This window comes from Lycorma delicatula, chromosome 5 (genome assembly GCF_047948215.1).
Source record: "Lycorma delicatula isolate Av1 chromosome 5, ASM4794821v1, whole genome shotgun sequence".
Lineage (NCBI taxonomy): Eukaryota > Metazoa > Arthropoda > Insecta > Hemiptera > Fulgoridae > Lycorma > Lycorma delicatula.
In genome coordinates, this window is record NC_134459.1 from 58,794,421 (window position 1) to 58,815,298 (window position 20,878).

Here is a 20,878-nt window from a genome sequence, read left to right on the forward strand (position 1 = left end):
GGCTAATGGCGTGAGTAGTTATCCAGTAAAGGCAGGCCTCCTATTTCCTCCGAAAAATTGTATGTGTCTGTATGTATAGTATATGAGCTAAGCATGATCCATAAATCTATATATCATACAGAACTGAAAAGATGAAAGTCTTTCTTAATAACAAATATTATGTTAGTGCTTTTTTAACATTAAGTTTTGTTTTAGCTAAAATTCAATACTGAAGATGATATAAGATTCAAAATACATTTTTATTTCCTAAGTTCATAGGAAGTACTCTATTTTTAATACTAAGCAAAATATCCACATAGGGTATTTATAAATTAACCTCTGGTTAAATATTACAAACAAACAGATTCCCATAGCAATATAATGCTTGCACAGTAGATCTCAGCTAAGATGAAATATTGTCACACTTAGAGTCAGTTGCAATTCAATTTTGTACTGCTTAGGTAATACAAGATAAAATATGGAGGCAATTTATGATTGCTGATGCCCCTACTAGCTGAGAAGTACATAGAATAATTTTTTTTTGCAAGCAGAAAGAACATCTACAGCCAAGATCCATCATTGGATGTGCATAGTTTATGGTAATATTGTAATGAGTACAGGTTCTATGAAAAAACAGTGCAGGGAATTTAGGAAAGGATGAACTAATGTGCATGACAAAGAAGGAATAAGGTGACATTACATTATAAGTGATGAATTAGTTGACAAAACTGAACATGCCGGTCGTAATAAATGCTGCTTCTCAGTTACACTTTTAAAGTCTGAAACTTAGTTAAAATTTTCCTTCAATTTCAACGTTCACTCTTTATGGAGTTGTTACAGACAAGCTGGGTTTTCATAAGTACTGTGCACAGTACATGTAGAAATAGTTTACAGATGCCCACAAAACAAAAATGTGGGAGCGACATTGACTTTCCTTCAGCAATATAAGAATAAAGGAAAAGAATTTCTTGACCGAGGACAAGCCGTGGATTCAGTTCATCAATACTGAACAAAAGAATAGTCTAAGCAGTGGATGCATGTACACTTGTCCAACAAACCCAAAAAATTAAAAAAAAAAAAACAGATGGCTACTATTATTTTGCATATAGTATAATCTTTTCAATCATCATCTGGTTTTCTTCAAGACCCTTATATCACTGTGGTCTCTGTTCACTTGTGCTAAGCCTTCTCCTTCATCCTCTCGTACCTTCACCTCATCTATTAATTTCATATTTTTTCTTCCTTGTTTTCTTTTTTAATAAATATCATTTTTAGATTTCTAATATAAATAAAAAATTACCTGAAAATAAGTTTCTGGAGTTGTTACAAGAAGCCCTCCTTTAAACCAAGTTAGGTAATAATTACATTCTTGTAATTTCATGTTTATTTTGGGTTGAATAGGATTAACAGATATTAATGGTTCTATTTCTAAAGTATCTTTAGAAGCCTAAAAATAAAAATAAAAATTATATGAGATTATAGATTTAAAATGATATTTTTTTCTGAAAACAATTAATTGGAAATTGTAAAATTATGGTACATAGAAAAAACTAAAGGATGCCATTGAAATATTGTTCAAAATTTCTAGATAAAATATTCATTCATGACCAACAAATCTAAAAAAATAAAATATTATGACTTTATTCTAATTTAGTATTTAGTGCAATCACTGGAGTTTTAGATGTACATTCTGGAATGCTGTATTTATCAGGACATTGACATCAATTTGAGCCTATGAATCAACAACAATTTTCTGGTCCAAATGTATCCTATTCATTAAATTCAGGTGATAGATACATGATTTTATGTTTGAATTTAGTTTGTAAATACAATATTTTTCCATTAATTATCTTTTTTACTCTATATTGTAAATATATTATAATTGAAAATCAAGGCTGAAATGGTGTTAGTATTTCAAGACCTCTCTCATTTGGCTAGATTTATTTATTTGTTCATTTATTAATAACAATAAAATAAATTAGGGATATAAAGCTGATAATCTGAAATTTCATGCAAAACAAACAAATATCTTTTTATTTTAGTATCTTAATAGGTAAAATGATTAAATAAAACTTCAATATTTTACTTTACTCTTGACTGAAATCTGAGTTGTACGACAAGTTTATTTTATAAACTTAATGTATTCATTCCCATGGGTTTTCCTTATATTCAAACAACCACACTAATAAATTTATTTCATGAATCTGTACAAAGGATTATATAACAAACAGAAAATATTTTTTTAAATGTTCAACAATTGAAATTTTCAAAAAATATCACATGGAGCTACATAATTTGTTCCTCTAAAGAATCCCAGTAACCCGTTTCAACTGTTGTTTTAAACAATAAAACTGGATAGTATTAACAGAATATGATTTTTAAACCAGATATGTTCAGTAGAAAATTCTTTCCATAAAACATATAATTAGTATAGGAAGCAGAAAGATGTAATGGAAGAAGTAAAGGTATAATTCTTAAACAGGAGACAAAATTATTTTTAAAAATCCAGAAAGATCAGACAGGTAGGAAAACAAGAATAATTAACACTTTGGAGAAATAAACCATCAAAGATATTCATGAAAGATTAATAATTTATTGTGATGATTCTATAGTGTATTCAACAAATCAATTCAGAAACAATTACAAAAAGACAATAATGAAAACAAGATAGAAATAAGGCAAAAGAAAAAGTCTGTAATAATAAGTGCATCAAAAGGATGAATTTCCTGTTTTAGTTAAGAAAGAAACAATGTTGGACTGATGTAATGGTTTTTGAAAATAATATTACTTACATATTTTAGTTCGGTGTTGTTTTGCATTTCATGTTATGTTATTATGTGTTCAAAACTAAGATTTTTTGGACATCAACCCCTTTCCTTCATACCAGATTACATTTTGGATTATTGTGAAAACTAAACGTACAATAGCGTGCAAATTAATCTGAACACAAGAAATTTTTTGTTTATTTTTCTATGTTGCGGCTACACTGCTTGACTACAACCATTATTTAAGTTATGTATGTATTATGAGATTATTGTTCTTTGGCTATTCAGCAATTTTCATGTTGTAAATAGGGTTTTGTGAAAGTTTATTTATATTTTATTACAGAATCATATTTTTGTACTTTCTGTTCTGTGTATCTTGAATATATAGTGAACATAACTCCTAGTAAACATTTGAAAATTGTTTTTCTTTCTACCAGTATGACAACAAAAAAGAGCTTTTTAGTTCGGTGTTAGATAGTGAATGCTATATTACAACAATTTAAAAAAATTGTTCCTTTACACCTCAAAAAAAAAACCACTCCAACACAGGATCGGTTGGTTATTAGTGAGACAAAGCAAACTTGATCCAAAATTATTTGCTGTGGATTTAAATTGAAAATTAGCAGCCATTGGAACAGATTTACACATGACAACTGTTAGATGTAGAATTCTGAAGCTGGACTAATAGCCTGTTGGCCAATTAAAAAGCAGCTTTTAACACCACCTATGTGTAAAGGTCTCATGGCCGAACCACATACATGCTAACTGGACCAAAGACGACTAGAAAAATATTATGCTTTCCAACAAGTCACATTTTTATGTTCAGTGCCAAAGGGAACCATACACTAGAAAAGCATCAGATGAAAATACATCACTGGCTCATATACAACAATCAGTTAAACATCCCCACAAAAATATATTTTGGGGTGTTTCACATTTGAAGGCTCTTGTACATTGTTTCTAGTAGATGGTATGTTGAAAGTTATGTTTACATAAAGATTCTGAAGGGGAGGGTTGTGACAACTTCAAAACAAATTCCCACTAGGCAACAGAGTATTCAACAAAATTTGGTGCCATGTTATAATGCCAAAAAAGTGGAAACATTTTCTGAAGAAAAGTTTTCTTCATGGAAGAAAAGTGCTATAGAGCACTTCAAAGCATTGAAGTGCTCCCATAGTCAGACAACTCCCACATTTAAACCCAATTGAAAATTTATGGGCAATAGCCAAAATATTCTTAAAAAATAATTATACTACAAAGATTGATCACATTAAAGCAATAATGGTATGGTTTCATGAAAAAGAAATAAAAATATATGTGTAACAGTTGAACTGATGGAAAACTGTGTAGGTGAAGGGATTAAGAATAAAGGAGAACATATTAGTTACTAGATATTCACAAATTCTATAGGTATGATTTTTTTTTATAAATAAAAGTTACTTTTTATTAAATATTATCTATGTTATGCAATTGCTTTTTTTAACAACTTTTTGATAGGATTACTTTTGGTTGCATGGTGGGGGGAGTGGGGGATGAAAATGAATTTTCTTTAAATTTGAGGTATGAGTAGTACTGAAATAACACACTTAAATTTTGGGTTTCTTTATATATCATTATCATGTGGTGTTCTGCCTGTGCCACCACTGTTGCTCCATCTGTCTCTGTACCATGCTTTTCTTTTTATCTCATCGTAACCTTCATTAACCTTTATGGCATTTATTAACGTTACCCTACCTTTTTCCTCTTTTTTCACCTTCAACAGAGCCTTCAAGAATTGTATTTTTTATTCATTTTCCCTAATTTTATATACAATTCAGTTTCCTTTCCTCTTTCTGGTGGTTGCCAATATTGGTTTAACTTCATTTATTCTTCTTAATACGTCTACATCATTTACTCTGTCCACTCATTATATCTTCTCCAGACTCACATCTCAAAAGTCTCAATCATATATTTTTTTCCTTTCACCCCAGTGCCAATGTTTCACTACCATACAAAATATATTCCAAACAAAGCATTTTATTAGAGTCTTCAACAGGTTCAGATTTATGTTGCTGCAAACACCATGGATCTAAAAACAGTTTCCTTTGCCATTGCAATTCTTGTCAATCTCTTCTTTACTTCTAGTCTTCAGTTGGTACTGTCAGCAAGTACTGTTGGTACTTGCTCAATCTTTCCTTCTACTCTAACAACATCCATATCTTCCCTCTCAGTATTCACCTTCATAACTTCTGTATTCCTCACATTTATTTTCATCCCATATTCCTTCCAATGCTTTTAACATTCCTTGTAATATCTGGTTGTCTTTAGTTACAATCAGCAGATTGTCTACAAATCTGAGACAAATTGTATCCATTCCAGCTATACTCCTTTTTGACCATCCATTATTCTTTCAACACTTCCTCAACATAAAGGGTGTTCACTGTTGGTAATAAACAGCAGCCCTACCTCACTCCTCTATTTTCACAGTTGCTTTTTGCTTCAAATACAATTCTCTGATCAGTTTCCTATGTTTCCAATCAACTCTCTTTTCTTTCAGAATCTCAAATATCTTTTCGGTCTGTACTCTGTTGAATGTCTTTTCCACTCTATAAAACATAAACTCAATCCTCTTCCTCAAATATCTCTCTCCAATTATTTTGATAAGTTGTACAGCTTTTTTTTTTCTAAATCAAAACTGTTCTTTCCAGAACTTTCTTCCATTTTTGTAATTAACCTTCTATTCATAACTCTCAGCATTATTTTTACAGCATGTGATATTAAGCTGACAGTTCTATGTTCTTCACATTTTTTTCATCCAATCTTTTTAGGTATAGGTATCGTTGTTTTAAAAAACTCTTCTGGTAATAAATTGTATTGGACATTGTGAGTATTTCATTATTTCATCTTCTAAATATTTAAAGAGTTCTATTGGAAGTTTATCTACTCCTGTTCTTCATATCTTTAGTACAGGTTTTTTCCTACATACAGGTTCTTTATATACTCTTCCCATCGATTGTTTATCTCATCTTCTTTATAAACACTTTTACCATCTCTCTTCTCAATTTCTTTCATTTTGTAAGATGAATTTCTTCTATCCTACGTGACAATTTTCACCTACATATACATACTTCCTTTTCTCTTCTAAATCATCTATGTCTTTACATTCTTCTTTTAGCCACCTTTCCTTAGTTTTATCTATTTCTCTCTTTAATTTGTTATTCAATCTTCAATAGATTGCTCTGTTGTATTCTTCTTCTTTATTTTTATATTTTCTTCTTTCTTCCATTTTTTGTATCTTATCTTGTTACCTAAAGTTTCTTTGCCCTAAGTGAAACCAATCCCTTTCTCTGCAACTTCCCTCATAGATGATTTTATCCTTTACCACATTTTCTCTATTACCTTGAATAATTGCCTATGACAGCATTTCATCCACTTTTACTCTCCCTGTGTCCTCTAGCCCCTTTATATCCCATTTCTTCACCTTCATTGCAGTTTGAATTATTTTTAATCTTTTTTTTCATTTCCATCATTAATAGAATATGATCACTTAATATGTTGGCTCCTGGAAAGCCCATTTGCATTAACAGCATTCCTGTACCAATTTTCAACCAAAAATGATCTTTTTTAAATCGAGATCCAGCTGTTGCTCTTGTGAAAGTATAGCTTCTTTGTCTATGATTTAAAACGTATTTGTAATGAACAAATCCTTCCTGTGGTCATATTCAACTAGCCTGTTTCCTCTTTCATTTCATATTTCCAATCCAAATTTGCGCACTATCTTTCTATCTTTGCCTTCTCTCACCACTGTGCTCCAGTTGCCCATAATTATTTTACAGCAATCCTGCTCATTTTCTAATAACTCTTTTCAATGTTATTGTACATCTTTTCCATATCTTCATCCTTATACTCTGATAAAGGCATGTACACCTGAACTGTTACTAGATTTTTTTGGCATCATTCCAATCCTTAAATTCATCACTCTATCATTCAGATAAATTACTTTTAGTATTTTTCTTGCTACACTATTTTTTTTACAATTATTCCATTGTGTTCAATTCTAGAGTAATATAAGGTAACTTCATCACTTCTCAACTCTTTTCTTCCCTCCACTCTAAGCTCACTTATCCATACTATGTCCATTTTATTTATTTTATTTCTCTTTTCAGATTTTTCAATTTACCTGACGAAAATAATGTCCTCACATTCCATGTACCTACTCTCATTGCTGTCATTTCTAGACACTCCTGCTGCTGCTTCCCCCCAGAGATCCTTTAGAATATTTAACAAAAGAAATCACTATGATGTCAGATTAGGAAAAAGTAATGCAGTATATTACATTGCCTTCTCGAAACTTAATGCCATGTTGTTGACTTCCTATAGAATATTCAGTACTTACATATTAACGCCACCACAGCTACAGCTTTATTTAAAAACAAAGTAGTCAATTGGATTTCGGTGGAAAATGAACAGTCTCTTTATTAATTTTAAGAAATGGTTTTTTGTATTTATTTATTTTATAAATATAGTTTAACCAAACTTAACCTACGCTCGCTTCACTCGCTAACCTTGACTAATTAACACCGTAATTTTTTTGAGTATTTATTTAATAAATTCAGTAATTATTGCAATTATTTATTATTTAAATAATCAAAACACTCCTGTTAATTATTCAAGGTTATCGAGCGAAGCGAGCGTAGGTTAAGTTTGGTTTTTTTTTTTTTTTTTTTGTCTTCAGTCATTTGACTGGTTTGATGATGCAGCTCTCCAAGATTCCCTATCTAGTGCTAGTCGTTTCATTTCAGTATACCCTCTACATCCTACATCCCCAACAATTTGTTTTACATACTCCAAACGTGGCCTGCCTACACAATTTTTCCCTTCTACCTGTCCTTCCAGTATTAAAGCGACTATTCCAGGATGCCTTAGTATGTGGCCTATAAGTCTGTCTCTTCTTTTAACTATATTTTTCCAAATGCTTCTTTCTTCATCTATTTGCCGCAATACCTCTTCATTTGTCACTTTATCCACCCATCTGATTTTTAACATTCTCCTATAGCACCACATTTCAAAAGCTTCTAATCTTTTCTTCTCAGATACTCCAATTGTCCAAGTTTCACTTCCATATAAAGCGACACTCCAAACATACACTTTCAAAAATCTTTTCCTGACATTTAAATTAATTTTTGATGTAAACAAATTATATTTCTTACTGAAGGCTCGTTTAGCTTGTGCTATTCGGCATTTTATATCGCTCCTGCTTCGTCCATCTTTAGTAATTTTACTTCCCAAATAACAAAATTCTTCTACCTCCATAATCTTTTCTCCTCCTATTTTCACATTCAGTGGTCCATCTTTGTTATTTCTACTACATTTCATTACTTTTGTTTTGTTCTTGTTTATTTTCATGCGATAGTTCTTGCGTAGGACTTCATCTATGCCGTTCATTGTTTCTTCTAAATCCTTTTTACTCTCGGCTAGAATTACTATATCATCAGCAAATCGTAGCATCTTTATCTTTTCACCTTGTACTGTTACTCCGAATCTAAATTGTTCTTTAACATCATTAACTGCTAGTTTCATGTAAAGATTAAAAAGTAACGGAGATAGGGAACATCCTTGTCGGACTCCCTTTCTTATTAGGGCTTCTTTCTTATGTTCTTCAATTGTTATTGCTGTTTGGTTCCTGTACATGTTAGCAATTGTTCTTCTATCTCTGTATTTGAACCCTAATTTTTTTAAAATGCTGAACATTTTATTCCAATCTACGTTATCGAAAGCCTTTTCTAGGTCAATAAATGCCAAGTATGTTGGTTTGTTTTTCTTTAATCTTCCTTCTACTATTAATCTGAGGCCTAAAATTGCTTCCCTTGTCCCTATACTTTTCCTGAAACCAAATTGGTCTTCTCCTAACACTTCTTCCACTCTCCTCTCAATTCTTCTGTATAAAATTCTAGTTAAGATTTTTGATGCATGACTAGTTAAACTAATTGTTCTATATTCTTCACATTTATCTGCCCCTGCTTTCTTTGGTATCATAACTATAACACTTTTTTTGAAGTCTGACGGAAATTCCCCTTTTTCATAAATATTACACACCAGTTTGTATAATCTATCAATCGCTTCCTCACCTGCACTGCGCAGTAATTCTACAGGTATTCCGTCTATTCCAGGAGCCTTTCTGCCATTTAAATCTTTTAATGCTCTCTTAAATTCAGATCTCATTATTGTTTCTCCCATTTCATCCTCCTCAACTTCCTCTTCTTCCTCTATAAAACCATTTTCTAATTCATTTCCTCCGTATAACTCTTCAATATATTCCACCCATCTATCGACTTTACCTTTCGTATTATATATTGGTGTACCATCTTTGTTTAACACATTATTAGATTTTAATTTATGTACCCCAAAATTTTCCTTAACTTTCCTGTATGCTCCATCTATTTTACCAATGTTCATTTCTCTTTCCACTTCTGAACACTTTTCTTTAATCCACTCTTCTTTCGCCAGTTTGCACTTTCTATTTATAGCATTTCTTAATTGCCGATAGTTCCTTTTACTTTCTTCATCATTAGCATTCTTATATTTTCTACGTTCATCCATCAGCTGCAATATATCGTCTGAAACCCAAGGTTTTCTACCAGTTCTCTTTATTCCGCCTAAGTTTGCTTCTGCTGATTTAAGAATTTCCTTTTTAACATTCTCCCATTCTTCTTCTACATTTTCTACCTTATTTTTTTTACTCAGACCTCTTGCGATGTCCTCCTCAAAAATCTTCTTTACCTCCTCTTCCTCAAGCTTCTCTAAATTCCACCGATTCATCTGACAACTTTTCTTCAGGTTTTTAAACCCCAATCTACATTTCATTATCACCAAATTATGGTCGCTATCAATGTCTGCTCCAGGGTAAGTTTTGCAGTCAACGAGTTGATTTCTAAATCTTTGCTTAACCATGATATAATCTATCTGATACCTTGCAGTATCGCCTGGCTTTTTCCAAGTGTATATTCTTCTATTATGATTTTTAAATTGGGTGTTGGAGACAATGCTCCAACGCTTGCATTCCAATCTCCAACTATTATTAAATTTTCATCTCCTTTTACGTGTTTAATTGCTTCATCAATCTCTTCGTATACACACTCTACCTCATCATCAGCATGGGCGCTTGTAGGCATATAAACGTTAACAATCGTTGTCGGTTTAGGTTTTGATTTTATCCTTATTACAATGATTCTATCGCTATGGCAATTACTAAATTATACTTCGTGCAAAACTCTATAAGTCGGTCCCCTCTTTCATTTCTTCTGCCCAGCCCGTATTCACCCACTATATTTCCTTCCTTGCCTTTTCCAATGCTTGCATTCCAATCTCCAACTATTATTAAATTTTCATCTCCTTTTACGTGTTTAATTGCTTCATCAATCTCTTCGTATACACACTCTACCTCATCATCAGCATGGGCGCTTGTAGGCATATAAACGTTAACAATCGTTGTCGGTTTAGGTTTTGATTTTATCCTTATTACAATGATTCTATCGCTATGGCAATTACTAAATTATACTTCGTGCAAAACTCTATAAGTCGGTCCCCTCTTTCATTTCTTCTCCCCAGCCCGTATTCACCCACTATATTTCCTTCCTTGCCTTTTCCAATGCTTGCATTCCAATCTCCAACTATTATTAAATTTTCATCTCCTTTTACGTGTTTAATTGCTTCATCAATCTCTTCGTATACACACTCTACCTCATCATCAGCATGGGCGCTTGTAGGCATATAAACGTTAACAATCGTTGTCGGTTTAGGTTTTGATTTTATCCTTATTACAATGATTCTATCGCTATGGGTTTTGAAATACTCCACTCTCCTCCCTATCTTCTTGTTCATCACGAAACCTACTCCTGCCTGCCCATTATTTGACGCTGAGTTAATTACTCTAAAATCACCTGACCAAAAGTCACCTTCCTCTTCCCACCGAACCTCACTAATTCCTACTATACCCACATTCACCCTATCCATTTCCCTTTTTAAATTTTCTAGCCTACCAACCTTTTTTAAGCTTCTAACATTCCACGCTCCGACTCGTAGAATGTTATTTTTTAATTTTCTGGTGACCCCTTCCTTAGTAGTCCCCACCCGGAGATCCGAACGGGGGACTATTTTACCTCCGGAATATTTTACCAAGGAAGGCGCCTCGATTATTGCTATGTGAAAATGCAGAGAGCCACATTTTCTTGGAAAAGAAGCAGCTGTAGTTTTCCATTGCTTTCAGCTGCGCAGTACTCAGAGGACTGAGTGATGTTGATACGGCCGTTTAAGTCATTGTGACTCACGCCCCTAACAACTACTGAAAGAGCTGCTGCCCTCTTTCAGGAATCATTCCTTAGTCTGGCTCTCAACAGATACCTCTCCGATATGGTTGCACCTTCGGTCCAGCTACTCTGTATCCCTGAACACTCAAGCCCCCTCACCAACGGCAAGGTGTCATGATTCATAGAGGAGGTAAGTTTGGTTAAATTATATTTATAAAGTAAATAAATATAAACAACCATTTATTAAAATGAATAAAGAGCCTGTTTTGAATCTATGTTAAACTCTGTATCGGCCCATTTTCCACCGAAATCCGATTGACTACTTTGTTTTTAAATAAAGCTCTAGCTGCGGTGGCATTAATACGTAAGTACCGAATATTCTTCTGCCTTTGGGAGCATAGAGTGCTTCAAACCCCTACTGCTCTTCCATCCTCTGAAAAGGCCATTAGCACTTGTAGGGACAAATCTCCTTTTCCGGTAGCTGTTCAGTTCCTTTATTCATTAGCTGTTTACATATACCAACCAACTCTAATATATACAATCGTTACCCCCTCTACCATGGGAAGGTGAATTTCAAGATTTTCTCTTCATGAAATCTAAGACCTAACTGGCATTTCTTAGATTTTCTAGTACTTTAGAAAGAAAGAAAGAGATGTTCACTACAATTAATGCGACAAATTGATGTAGAGATAAAACTGTTCATTCAATGACAATGAAACTTTTTGAGGATCAAGTTGGCAAAACTTGGGAGCACATTTAATCAGCTGTTTGATCATAATTAATCTAAACATAACCATGTTTGTTGATTTCAGAATGTCAGCTCTGCTTGAAACGTGTATACCGGAGGAGCAAAGTTCAGTGATAGATTTTTCTATCAGAAGGTGTAAAACTGGTGGAAATTTATCAAAAAATGTTGAAACAGTGTGGTAAAAAGTGGAAAACACTAGGATGTCTCCAAATCAAAACAATTTGGCTATGAGCCTTTGACCATCCAAAAGACAAAGGAATGTGAGTTAAAGCACTAAAGAAATCTGAGCAAAATGTACTGATGCTAAAAATAGAAAATCACCTCTCAGAGAACTGTAAAGCCTGAAATAAAGATGCTAGAAGAAAGGATTTTGAATGACCAATAATATAGCCTCCAAAGCATGGCCATTAAATGAGTAGGTGAGCTCTTCAGCTGTACTACAGCATTAGTGAGGAGTGCATAAAGTCTTGAATAGGATGCACTGCTGGCCGCACTACCACAACCATTATCAAATGCTGGTAACAAAACATCCCCGGTAATTTACTGTGGAGGATCAGAAGATTCCATCTCGGAATACCTTGGAATTCGACAATGAGGCCTTCAGGAAGATGGAAAAAATAAGAAAGAAAGGATGGTCTAAGAGCAAACCAAGGTGATAATTATAAACAATGTAACAAATTTTAAAAGATTATGAGGAATTTATGAAAGGATGAGTTTTTAATAATTGTACGACTTTAGTTGCACTGATAGATGAGACAACATTTTGTCTGAAATGCTTTGTGTTTTTTAAGTGGCAAAGGCTCTTTACACTCTTGTTGTCATCTTGTGTTTTCTTTCAAGGTTTTAATATATTTTGACAAGTTTTTTTAAACGATGATCTAGTTGACAAGACTAATAGTCTTTTGACTAAGTCGCTTGTGTTTTTCATTTGAAGGGTTAGTTGTTTTTTTTGTGGAAAGGGGCTAATGACCATAGTAGTCGATGTCATCAAACTAAAAAAAAAAATAATTTCGGGAAAAATTCCATAGACTCAATAGACCAGGATCAATGATTCAGGGCACACCCAATCAACTCTACACTCACACTATATGACATATTGATTGATGAAACTATAGGTTACAGAAGCATCTACATCCACATCATCCATGTTAGAGAATCTGTGCAAAAACTCTCTTGCTTGAAAACCTTCGTCTTCGGAAGTGAAGAGAAGGAAGAATAGGAAAAGTGTCAAGTTCAGAGAGACAAAGAAGAAAATCCAAATTAAGTTTTGACCAAAGAGCTTGGGACCGATTCCAAACTATAGTGATAAAGAAAAAAGGAATTTTTCTAAAATTTGCTTGTGGGGTCATGTTAGCTGCAGGAAATCCAGTAAAAGGGACTAGAAAGACTGCAGTGGGTTTGTTTGTGGAAACAGACTCCATTGCGGAGTTTTAGATGTCAAATTCGGATGTACAGTGTTCAGATGTTCCATTAATTCCAGATGACCCGTGCAAGGATCTGCCAATTTGTATTAACTGACTTGGACATCATTCAGCTAGGTCGTGAAACTGCCCAATCTATAAAGAGGAAGTAGCAATACAGAAGGTAAAAACCACTCAAAAGAACAGCTACTTAAAAGCCAGAAAAATGTGCTCAACAAAGCACCAAAGCTTATGTCCTATACTCAGGTTACTGCAGCTCCCACAACCTTCTTTTCAACCAAAGGATGTAATTTCTGAACTGGACCAGGATTAGTAAGAACAGTCAAACTTATCATCGATCACAAATTGAAGAGTCAACCAATTAGAAAAAATAATCCAAGACAATGAAGAAAGAAGGAAATGTCTCTATAAAGAATATTGTTACACAACTGAGGAATGAACCTTCGACTAGTCAAAAGGCAAAGGAAAGTAAAACCAAAACGAAGAAATCTGAAGTTAAATTACAGATAGAGAAAATTCCCACTCAGGAACCTACGAAACCAGAAGTAAAGACAATGAAACCTTTAGGTGAGAGGAAGAGCACTAAAGCAGCCTTTAGTGGGAAGTGCACAGAGTTTCAACTCTGATAGTGCATCAAGTAAATTAAGGAGGGCAGTGCGCCCTCCTTAATTTACTGTGGAGGGCAGTCGTGTTTCTTTTGGGGTTTTTTAATATCCCTTGACAAGTTTATTTTTGGATGATCCATTATGATAAAGATTAGTCTAATGATTATATTGCTAGTGTTTTTAACAGGGGGAATGCTAAAACAAATAATAGTAATAATAATAATAATACTAAAATCTTTCTTACAAAATAGATATTTCCATATTTGTCAATAACATGTATATTTCCTTCACGAGAAAAACAATATGAAGATATTACAATAGGTTTTGAAGATGTAAACTCTCGTTTCAATAAACTATATTCCTTATTGCAGTACAAAATTTCCAAATAAAATAATTTATTAGATCCAGTCTGATGCTTAGATATTCCAATTAATGTTGTCTGAGAATGCAAAAAAAATCTGAAAAATAAAAAACAAAAGAAACATAAAAATCCTCCCTTTTACTGTTTTCAAAGAAATATGTATAACAGTTCAATAAAATTATTATTAAATATTATATTCTTAATTTATTAAAAAAAAGATCTTTGTGCATTCTGAATTATTTAAATGACTTTTTTTAATGTTTTCAGGATGGTTAATCATATACACTACTACTAGACTAAATGATACCTTTAGTCAAGACTGTTGTTTGAATGAAGATAAGTATTATTCTTTTGAAAAAACTGCAATTCATCCCAGTCAGCCATGGGAAAAGAAACTGAAATGTTTGCATTTGATACTGTATTGCTTAATATCTCCATGAGTATTATTTTTATCATTAACATGTATTCTTTTAACACGTCATTCTTTTTAACACATATGTATTTATAAATCAGGTGACATTTTTCAACAATTAATTGTGATCAATGACCGGATTATAATGTTCCAATTCATATGGAAATCTTTTCCTTTACATTTAAACCTCCTCAGCCAATATTTTTGTACTGTTATTACCTTGATAACTTAGGCAGTGATGTAATCACCGCCATCACTGTCGTGTTATTGACAGCTGTCGATAACTGAATAGAATGTTTTTATTGTGAATAGTAGTTATAAACTCTCAAAAGAAAGTTAACAGTGTATGCTATTCCGTAGTGTCAACTAATCGTTTCTCAACTAAACGAGTATACTCATGTGACCCAAGTTATACTCAGTTGAGCATGCACACACACCACAGTTAACAGTTAGCTTTTACAAAAGGGCAGAGTTAAATTTTGAGCAGTCTGTTACTCACCCAAGATTCATTATTTTTTATTTATCATTCAGACTTTTTATATTCATTCTTATTTCTTGTTATTAATTTAGATTTTATTAGAAAATCTGATCTAAATTTAACTCTAAAAAATGAATAAATTATACAGTTTTACTGTATAATTAGGAATTTATGTGCGTTTAGAAAATTTTTTTATAGCTACCGATATTAAACGAAAGATTGTTGAAATATAATGAAGTTGCTTATTACTTACAAATGAAAAGAAATAGTCAAATAAAACTAATCTGGAGCAAAAGTGCACCATAGCCACCATTTACAGATACGCAGAGAGAAGTTAAAATTTCAGGGCACCAATTGTGGTGAGTTTGAAGGATGTGGAACAGGTTCCAATTTCAACTTCACAAGAACCTTCCAAGCAATGTGTGTGGCTGAGCAGTATCACATTGAAGAATTATAGGCTCTGGGAAATTATCAACACACACATCTTTAGGTGTTTTAACATCTCTAGGTACTCACAGAATTTAAAGTTGATCCATTTTCTGGTAGTTAAATCACATACATGTGGTTGAAATTCCAGAACACAGTCAAGAGAATTTTTTTATAGAGCGTTGGGTTTTGAATTTATTTGATTGTCCTGAACCAAAGTGCCAGTATTCCATTTTCTGCCATTTTTTTCTTAGTAGTAATTATATACTCAAGTTTCATGACCATTACATACCTACAAGGAACTCATCTTCCTTGTCTCAATAATGTTTTAGACACGTTGACACAGAATGTATACTTGATTCTAAAGTGTTGACCCACACTTTATCAGTGTGGGTCAACATGAGAAATGATTGGTTTGGAATGTTAGTAGTAGGGAAATACAAAATTAAAGGTGTTTGTGAATTAATTTTTTTTGAAGCTGGGAAAACTTTCACTAGACTTAAATAATTTCAAAAAAAGTTTTGGAGATTATAGAAAATATGATGTGTATCAGTAGTACACAAGAGTTTTGTACGATTTAGAAGTTTCATATTTAGAGAAAATTGTCAAGAACAATGAAAAATGTGGAAAGTTGCCACACCAGCTGAGGATGCACATTTGAGGAACAGCTGTTGTAAGGAAAAATCACTAGCTGATCAAATGAGAAATATCAAAAGTAGTTGGGATTTTTTTTAATTTGTGCTGCAATTGCTCATTAAGAAACTACAAGAAAAGTACATTACTGTCTATCAAAAATCATGAATTTTTGGAAAAATTTCATGATTTGAAAGTTATTACCAACCAAAATTAGTATGACAGAGGTACTCCGAGCACCAGAGTCATGTTGACTGCTATTTTTTTTCTGACTAGACAATTATCATTTGTCATGAGTTCAATGTGTGAGATCAACAGTCAGGAAAAAAAATTTATAATGATGAAACATTTCAGAGGCAGTGAGGAAGAAATAACCAGAGGTTTGGGGCAGTAATACAAAAATTCTGCAATGTTATTTAATTTTTATGAAGTGTAGGAAACAGCTTTTTCAATGTGACCAGTGGCATTTTTCCTTTTCTCATCTTTTATTTTGAAAATGTAAAGATTTGGTTTCCTAGAATAATATTACCACAATCTGTCTTTGTGGTGGTGAATCATTTCACAAAAAGTATTCTCTTATATTTGAGTAGTAGAAAGTGATAAACATTACTGTCACATAAAAAAGTGGCATGGCAATGTTGTTGACAGTGACTGCAACAGCAAGGAACAATTTTATATAAACATTTTCTTACATAACAGCATCACAGTTTATACGTAATCAATAGTTGTCAGTTTAATTGGTTTACACTTAAATATTTGATTTTTAGGTTGTTTCTGTTTAGAATTCAAGATTCAGCTACTTCATGGGAGAGTGAAACAAATGAACTGCTTATAGGCTAGGAAAAAGCAAAGTACAATTTATAATGTAAAATCTTAGGATTATAGAAATACATAATCAAAGGATGGTTTATGGTGTGAAATTGGTAACATACTAAATAAAACAAGCAAAATATTCTCTCTTAATCTTTTGTAAAATATTTTTTTATTTATACTTGTTTCTAGAACTTATTTGTATTAGTAATAAGAAACTTAGTAGTAATTAACTGTTCCACGCATACTCATGTACCACTTATTAACGAATTCTTTTCTTCATTGCATGGAGATATAATTCTATAACCACTTACTGGTCTGCACAGCTTTAGTGCATTTGAATTAATCAGAACCAAACTGGCCATCTTATCTGCTAATATAAGACTAAAGATGCTATTCTTAAAATTTAACTTGTTAAAGTTATATTGCGAATTGTTTATATATTTAAGTTTATTTATTTGTTTTATAAGCATCTTTGTTGTTTTTGAAGAGAAGACTTCAATAAATGTTAATGTAAGGGACCTTTTCCATTAAGTGGCAGCATTTGTGTTTTTGTTGGGAGTAATGTAAATACGCTTCTAAACATTAGACTGGAATGACAACATTGTTGCATATTGCCGGCAACACTGCAGTAACTGGAGTACTGGCTGAAACTCTGTGTAGCAGATTATTGTCAGAGCAGTAATGACTCAGTATTTGATTGATTCAATGTTATTATTCCTTTCTTTAATTTTTTAATTTTTTTTTTACAAATTGGTATTTTTAACTTTGTTTAATAATAAACATAGACTATTCAATGACAATCAACTACACTATACAAAAATAAACATTTGAATGATAACAATGAATGAAGGATTCAACTTGTGTGAATGATTTCTCAGGAATGGAATATTGTAAATAAATTAATTATGGTGCAGTGGCGGCAGTAATGACATGCTATACAGCTATGTTGTCATTCCACCCCACACCAAGGTGTATTTACACTATTCCCAACAAAATGTAAATACTGCCACAATGGAAAACATATGGCCTAAGTATATGTTTGAATTATTTTTATTTATGTTAACTGTATTTTGAACTGATTAGATATGAATATGATAGTACTGTAAGAATACTGATGTGCCACAGTGAAAGTTTGGACTAACCTAAACAAAGTGCATTTAGTCATGAAAAAAGGTTGTAAACTTTCTCTTAACTTTGTACAGTATTTATCTTGAATTGTTATTATATAAATAATTATAATATTTTTTTATTTTTATATTTCAGATTTGAAAAATGAGTTTCTTGCAATTTGAAGATTGGTGTGTTGCTAGAAGAAATACCATGATACTGTCAGAAAGCACTTGAATCAGAGGAGAATAGTGGAAAATTATGAAGAAATAGCAGTATTTAATACTTATGAGAATAAAGTGATTTTAATTTCTGGCATCCTCTTGATTATGCTCCACCTGTACAGAACATAGATTCTATTGAGCTTGTTCCAGTTTTAGAGAATATTAATGATCCTATAGTTGAAGCTCAAACTGCTCTAGTCATCCAGTTGGTAAAATGGCTAAACCAGTTTTGACTGAGATTCAAATACAAGATTTTGTTAGAGATAGTGGACCGACAGTAATTATCACATATTGAAAATCCAACCTCTGAGATTTTTCAAAAATTATTTTCAAACGACCTAGTTGATCATATTGTTTTTCAAATGAACCTGTATGCTTCCCAAATTGGTAAGCTATATAAGTTTTCAGCCTCAAGTGAGATTAAACTATTCACTGGTATGAATATTATTATGGGATGTAGAAAATATCAGCACATCCTGATTATTGGTCTAATTCCCCTGATTTGCATGTCTCTTATACAGCTAATATGATGTCAGTGAATCATTTTGACTGTTTACTTAATCACATACACTTTAATGATAATGCTGTACAACAAAATCATAAAAATGAAAATTGTAACAAACTATATAAAATCAGGCCAGTTTTAAATACTGTATAAGAAACATTCAAAGCCTGTTTCAGTCCCAGGAAATGCTTGTCTATAGACGAATTAATAATAAAACTTAAAGGCAGAGCTCACTAAAGCAAATACAGATAAACCAATAAAACAAGGTTATAAAGTGTGAATACTTTGTTCAGACGACAGATAAAACTATAAATTTAAAGTATACTGGAAAGAAAGATAATGTTACAAAGAAATTAGATACCAGTGTTGTGAAAAAAATTGATTGAAGGTCTTCATGGCAAACACCACCATGTATATTTTGATAATTACTTTACAGTAGTGAGCTTGAAATTGATCAGTTGAAAAACAAATTTATTCATGTGGTACTGTTCAGTCAAACAAGATGTTTTACTGAACATCTCTTACAAGTGATACTGTAATCGTGCTCTGTAATGGGAGGATAATAAAAATATCCATATGTTGCAAAATTTTCATAATGCTGGCTGTACAGAAGGAAATCTAAAGACTGAAGTACCTTGTCATTTAGCTATCCAGGATTAAAATAAGCATATGAATAAGGTGTATCATATCAATCAACTAAAAAATGTTATGCAATAGTCAGGCAAAGTTAGAGGTGGTACCTACATATTTTCTGGTATCTGATTGATGAGAGTGTTCTACTATAAAATATTACTATTACTATTATAATGTTGCATAGTAAATCCTTTAAAATAGAAAAACTTAATACAGTAGAATTTATGTTAAAACATTTCAGGCCAGGAATTTTACCAGATTTGGTATAACCTGCAGTACTACATTGAGCCACTGAGTTCTCTCAACCATCAAGAACACCAGCAGTTAAAAAAAAGCAAACCAACAATTCCATCTTAAATAAAAGTCAAAGTGCAGCTCATCAACCACAGAGAGGTACATACAGACTGATGTACAATGTATAGCAATAAAAGAAAGCAAATCAGAACTATGTGGATGTGTATACAACCTGTAAAATGTCATTGTCAAAATAATTTTTTCTTTATTGAATACATGTGTGCATCAGGAAAATTAGATATTTTGCTATCTATGCACCAGAGAGTTAAAATTGTATTTAGTGATGTCTAATAATTATTTGCTATTTGACAACACCTGGTCCATTGAAATAGTTTAAAGCTTTTCTTAAATTTGGTGCATGAATGATTTTTCCTGTGAAAAGATGTAAATTTTTTTATAAGCATTAAGTTTTGTTAAGTAAAATATTGCCTAAATTTACTTTTATCTCGTTGCAAGTATCAACCTACTACAACTTTATACGCATCTTCCATTCTATGTTTTTTTGCAAATGTTATACTCTTCTGAGTACTCTTGATTCCTCTGCTGACACCTTCTTCAAAAAAGAAAATCAATATTACCTATTTTGAATTTATTATAAATATAGTTAATGCTTTCATAATTAACACATTCTATACTTACTGTCACAAATTTGTAATGATTGGTCTAAATTTACAACACCGTTAACAATGTTTTTTTTTTTTTTTTTAATATTACAATGTTATTGGTGGTGGGGTCACTATTAGAAATCAAAGATTTATTTTGTGACAAAACTCCATGTATAGTTGTATAAGGCTGTAATTTGTAGTACCAGAATGCAGTTTACCATCGTACTGAGAACCCTCATAAAACTAATAATTTTATTGTATTAATAGAAATAGTAATAACTTTAAAGCAGAATTATCATTTTCAAAGATTCCAGTGGTTTCTTAACACAAATAATTAATAATTCTTCATTTTAAAAGTCATAAAAACTTACCTAATGGGTGTATTTTCAGAGCGAACTGAGGATTTGGTTGAACAAAGTTTTTTTGAATATCTCCATGACCATAATGTAAATTCAAATTTTGGTGTTCCACTTAGAGAGACAAGGTACTCTGTTTCATTAAGAGCCAGCTTTACAATTGTATCGTTATCTGTAGATAAAATTTTTACTAAATTACAAAAAAAAATTAATTAAATAAAAATTAAG

General features: G+C 32.1%; 1 protein-coding gene across 2 annotated transcripts in view; it reads right to left on the reverse strand.

Annotated features, from left to right (window-relative positions):
- The window catches only part of LOC142324986 (cilia- and flagella-associated protein 43), a 109,983-nt gene that overhangs the window by 81,271 nt on the left and 7,834 nt on the right, over positions 1-20,878 (reverse strand). For both annotated transcript variants that reach the window (XM_075366198.1, XM_075366197.1), the window contains exons 3-5: positions 20,666-20,822; positions 14,048-14,261; positions 1,280-1,426 (exon numbers count right to left, since the gene is read on the reverse strand). In XM_075366198.1, the coding sequence (XP_075222313.1) occupies positions 1,280-1,426; positions 14,048-14,261; positions 20,666-20,822 (518 nt within the window). The remainder of the gene's footprint in view (positions 1-1,279; positions 1,427-14,047; positions 14,262-20,665; positions 20,823-20,878) is intronic.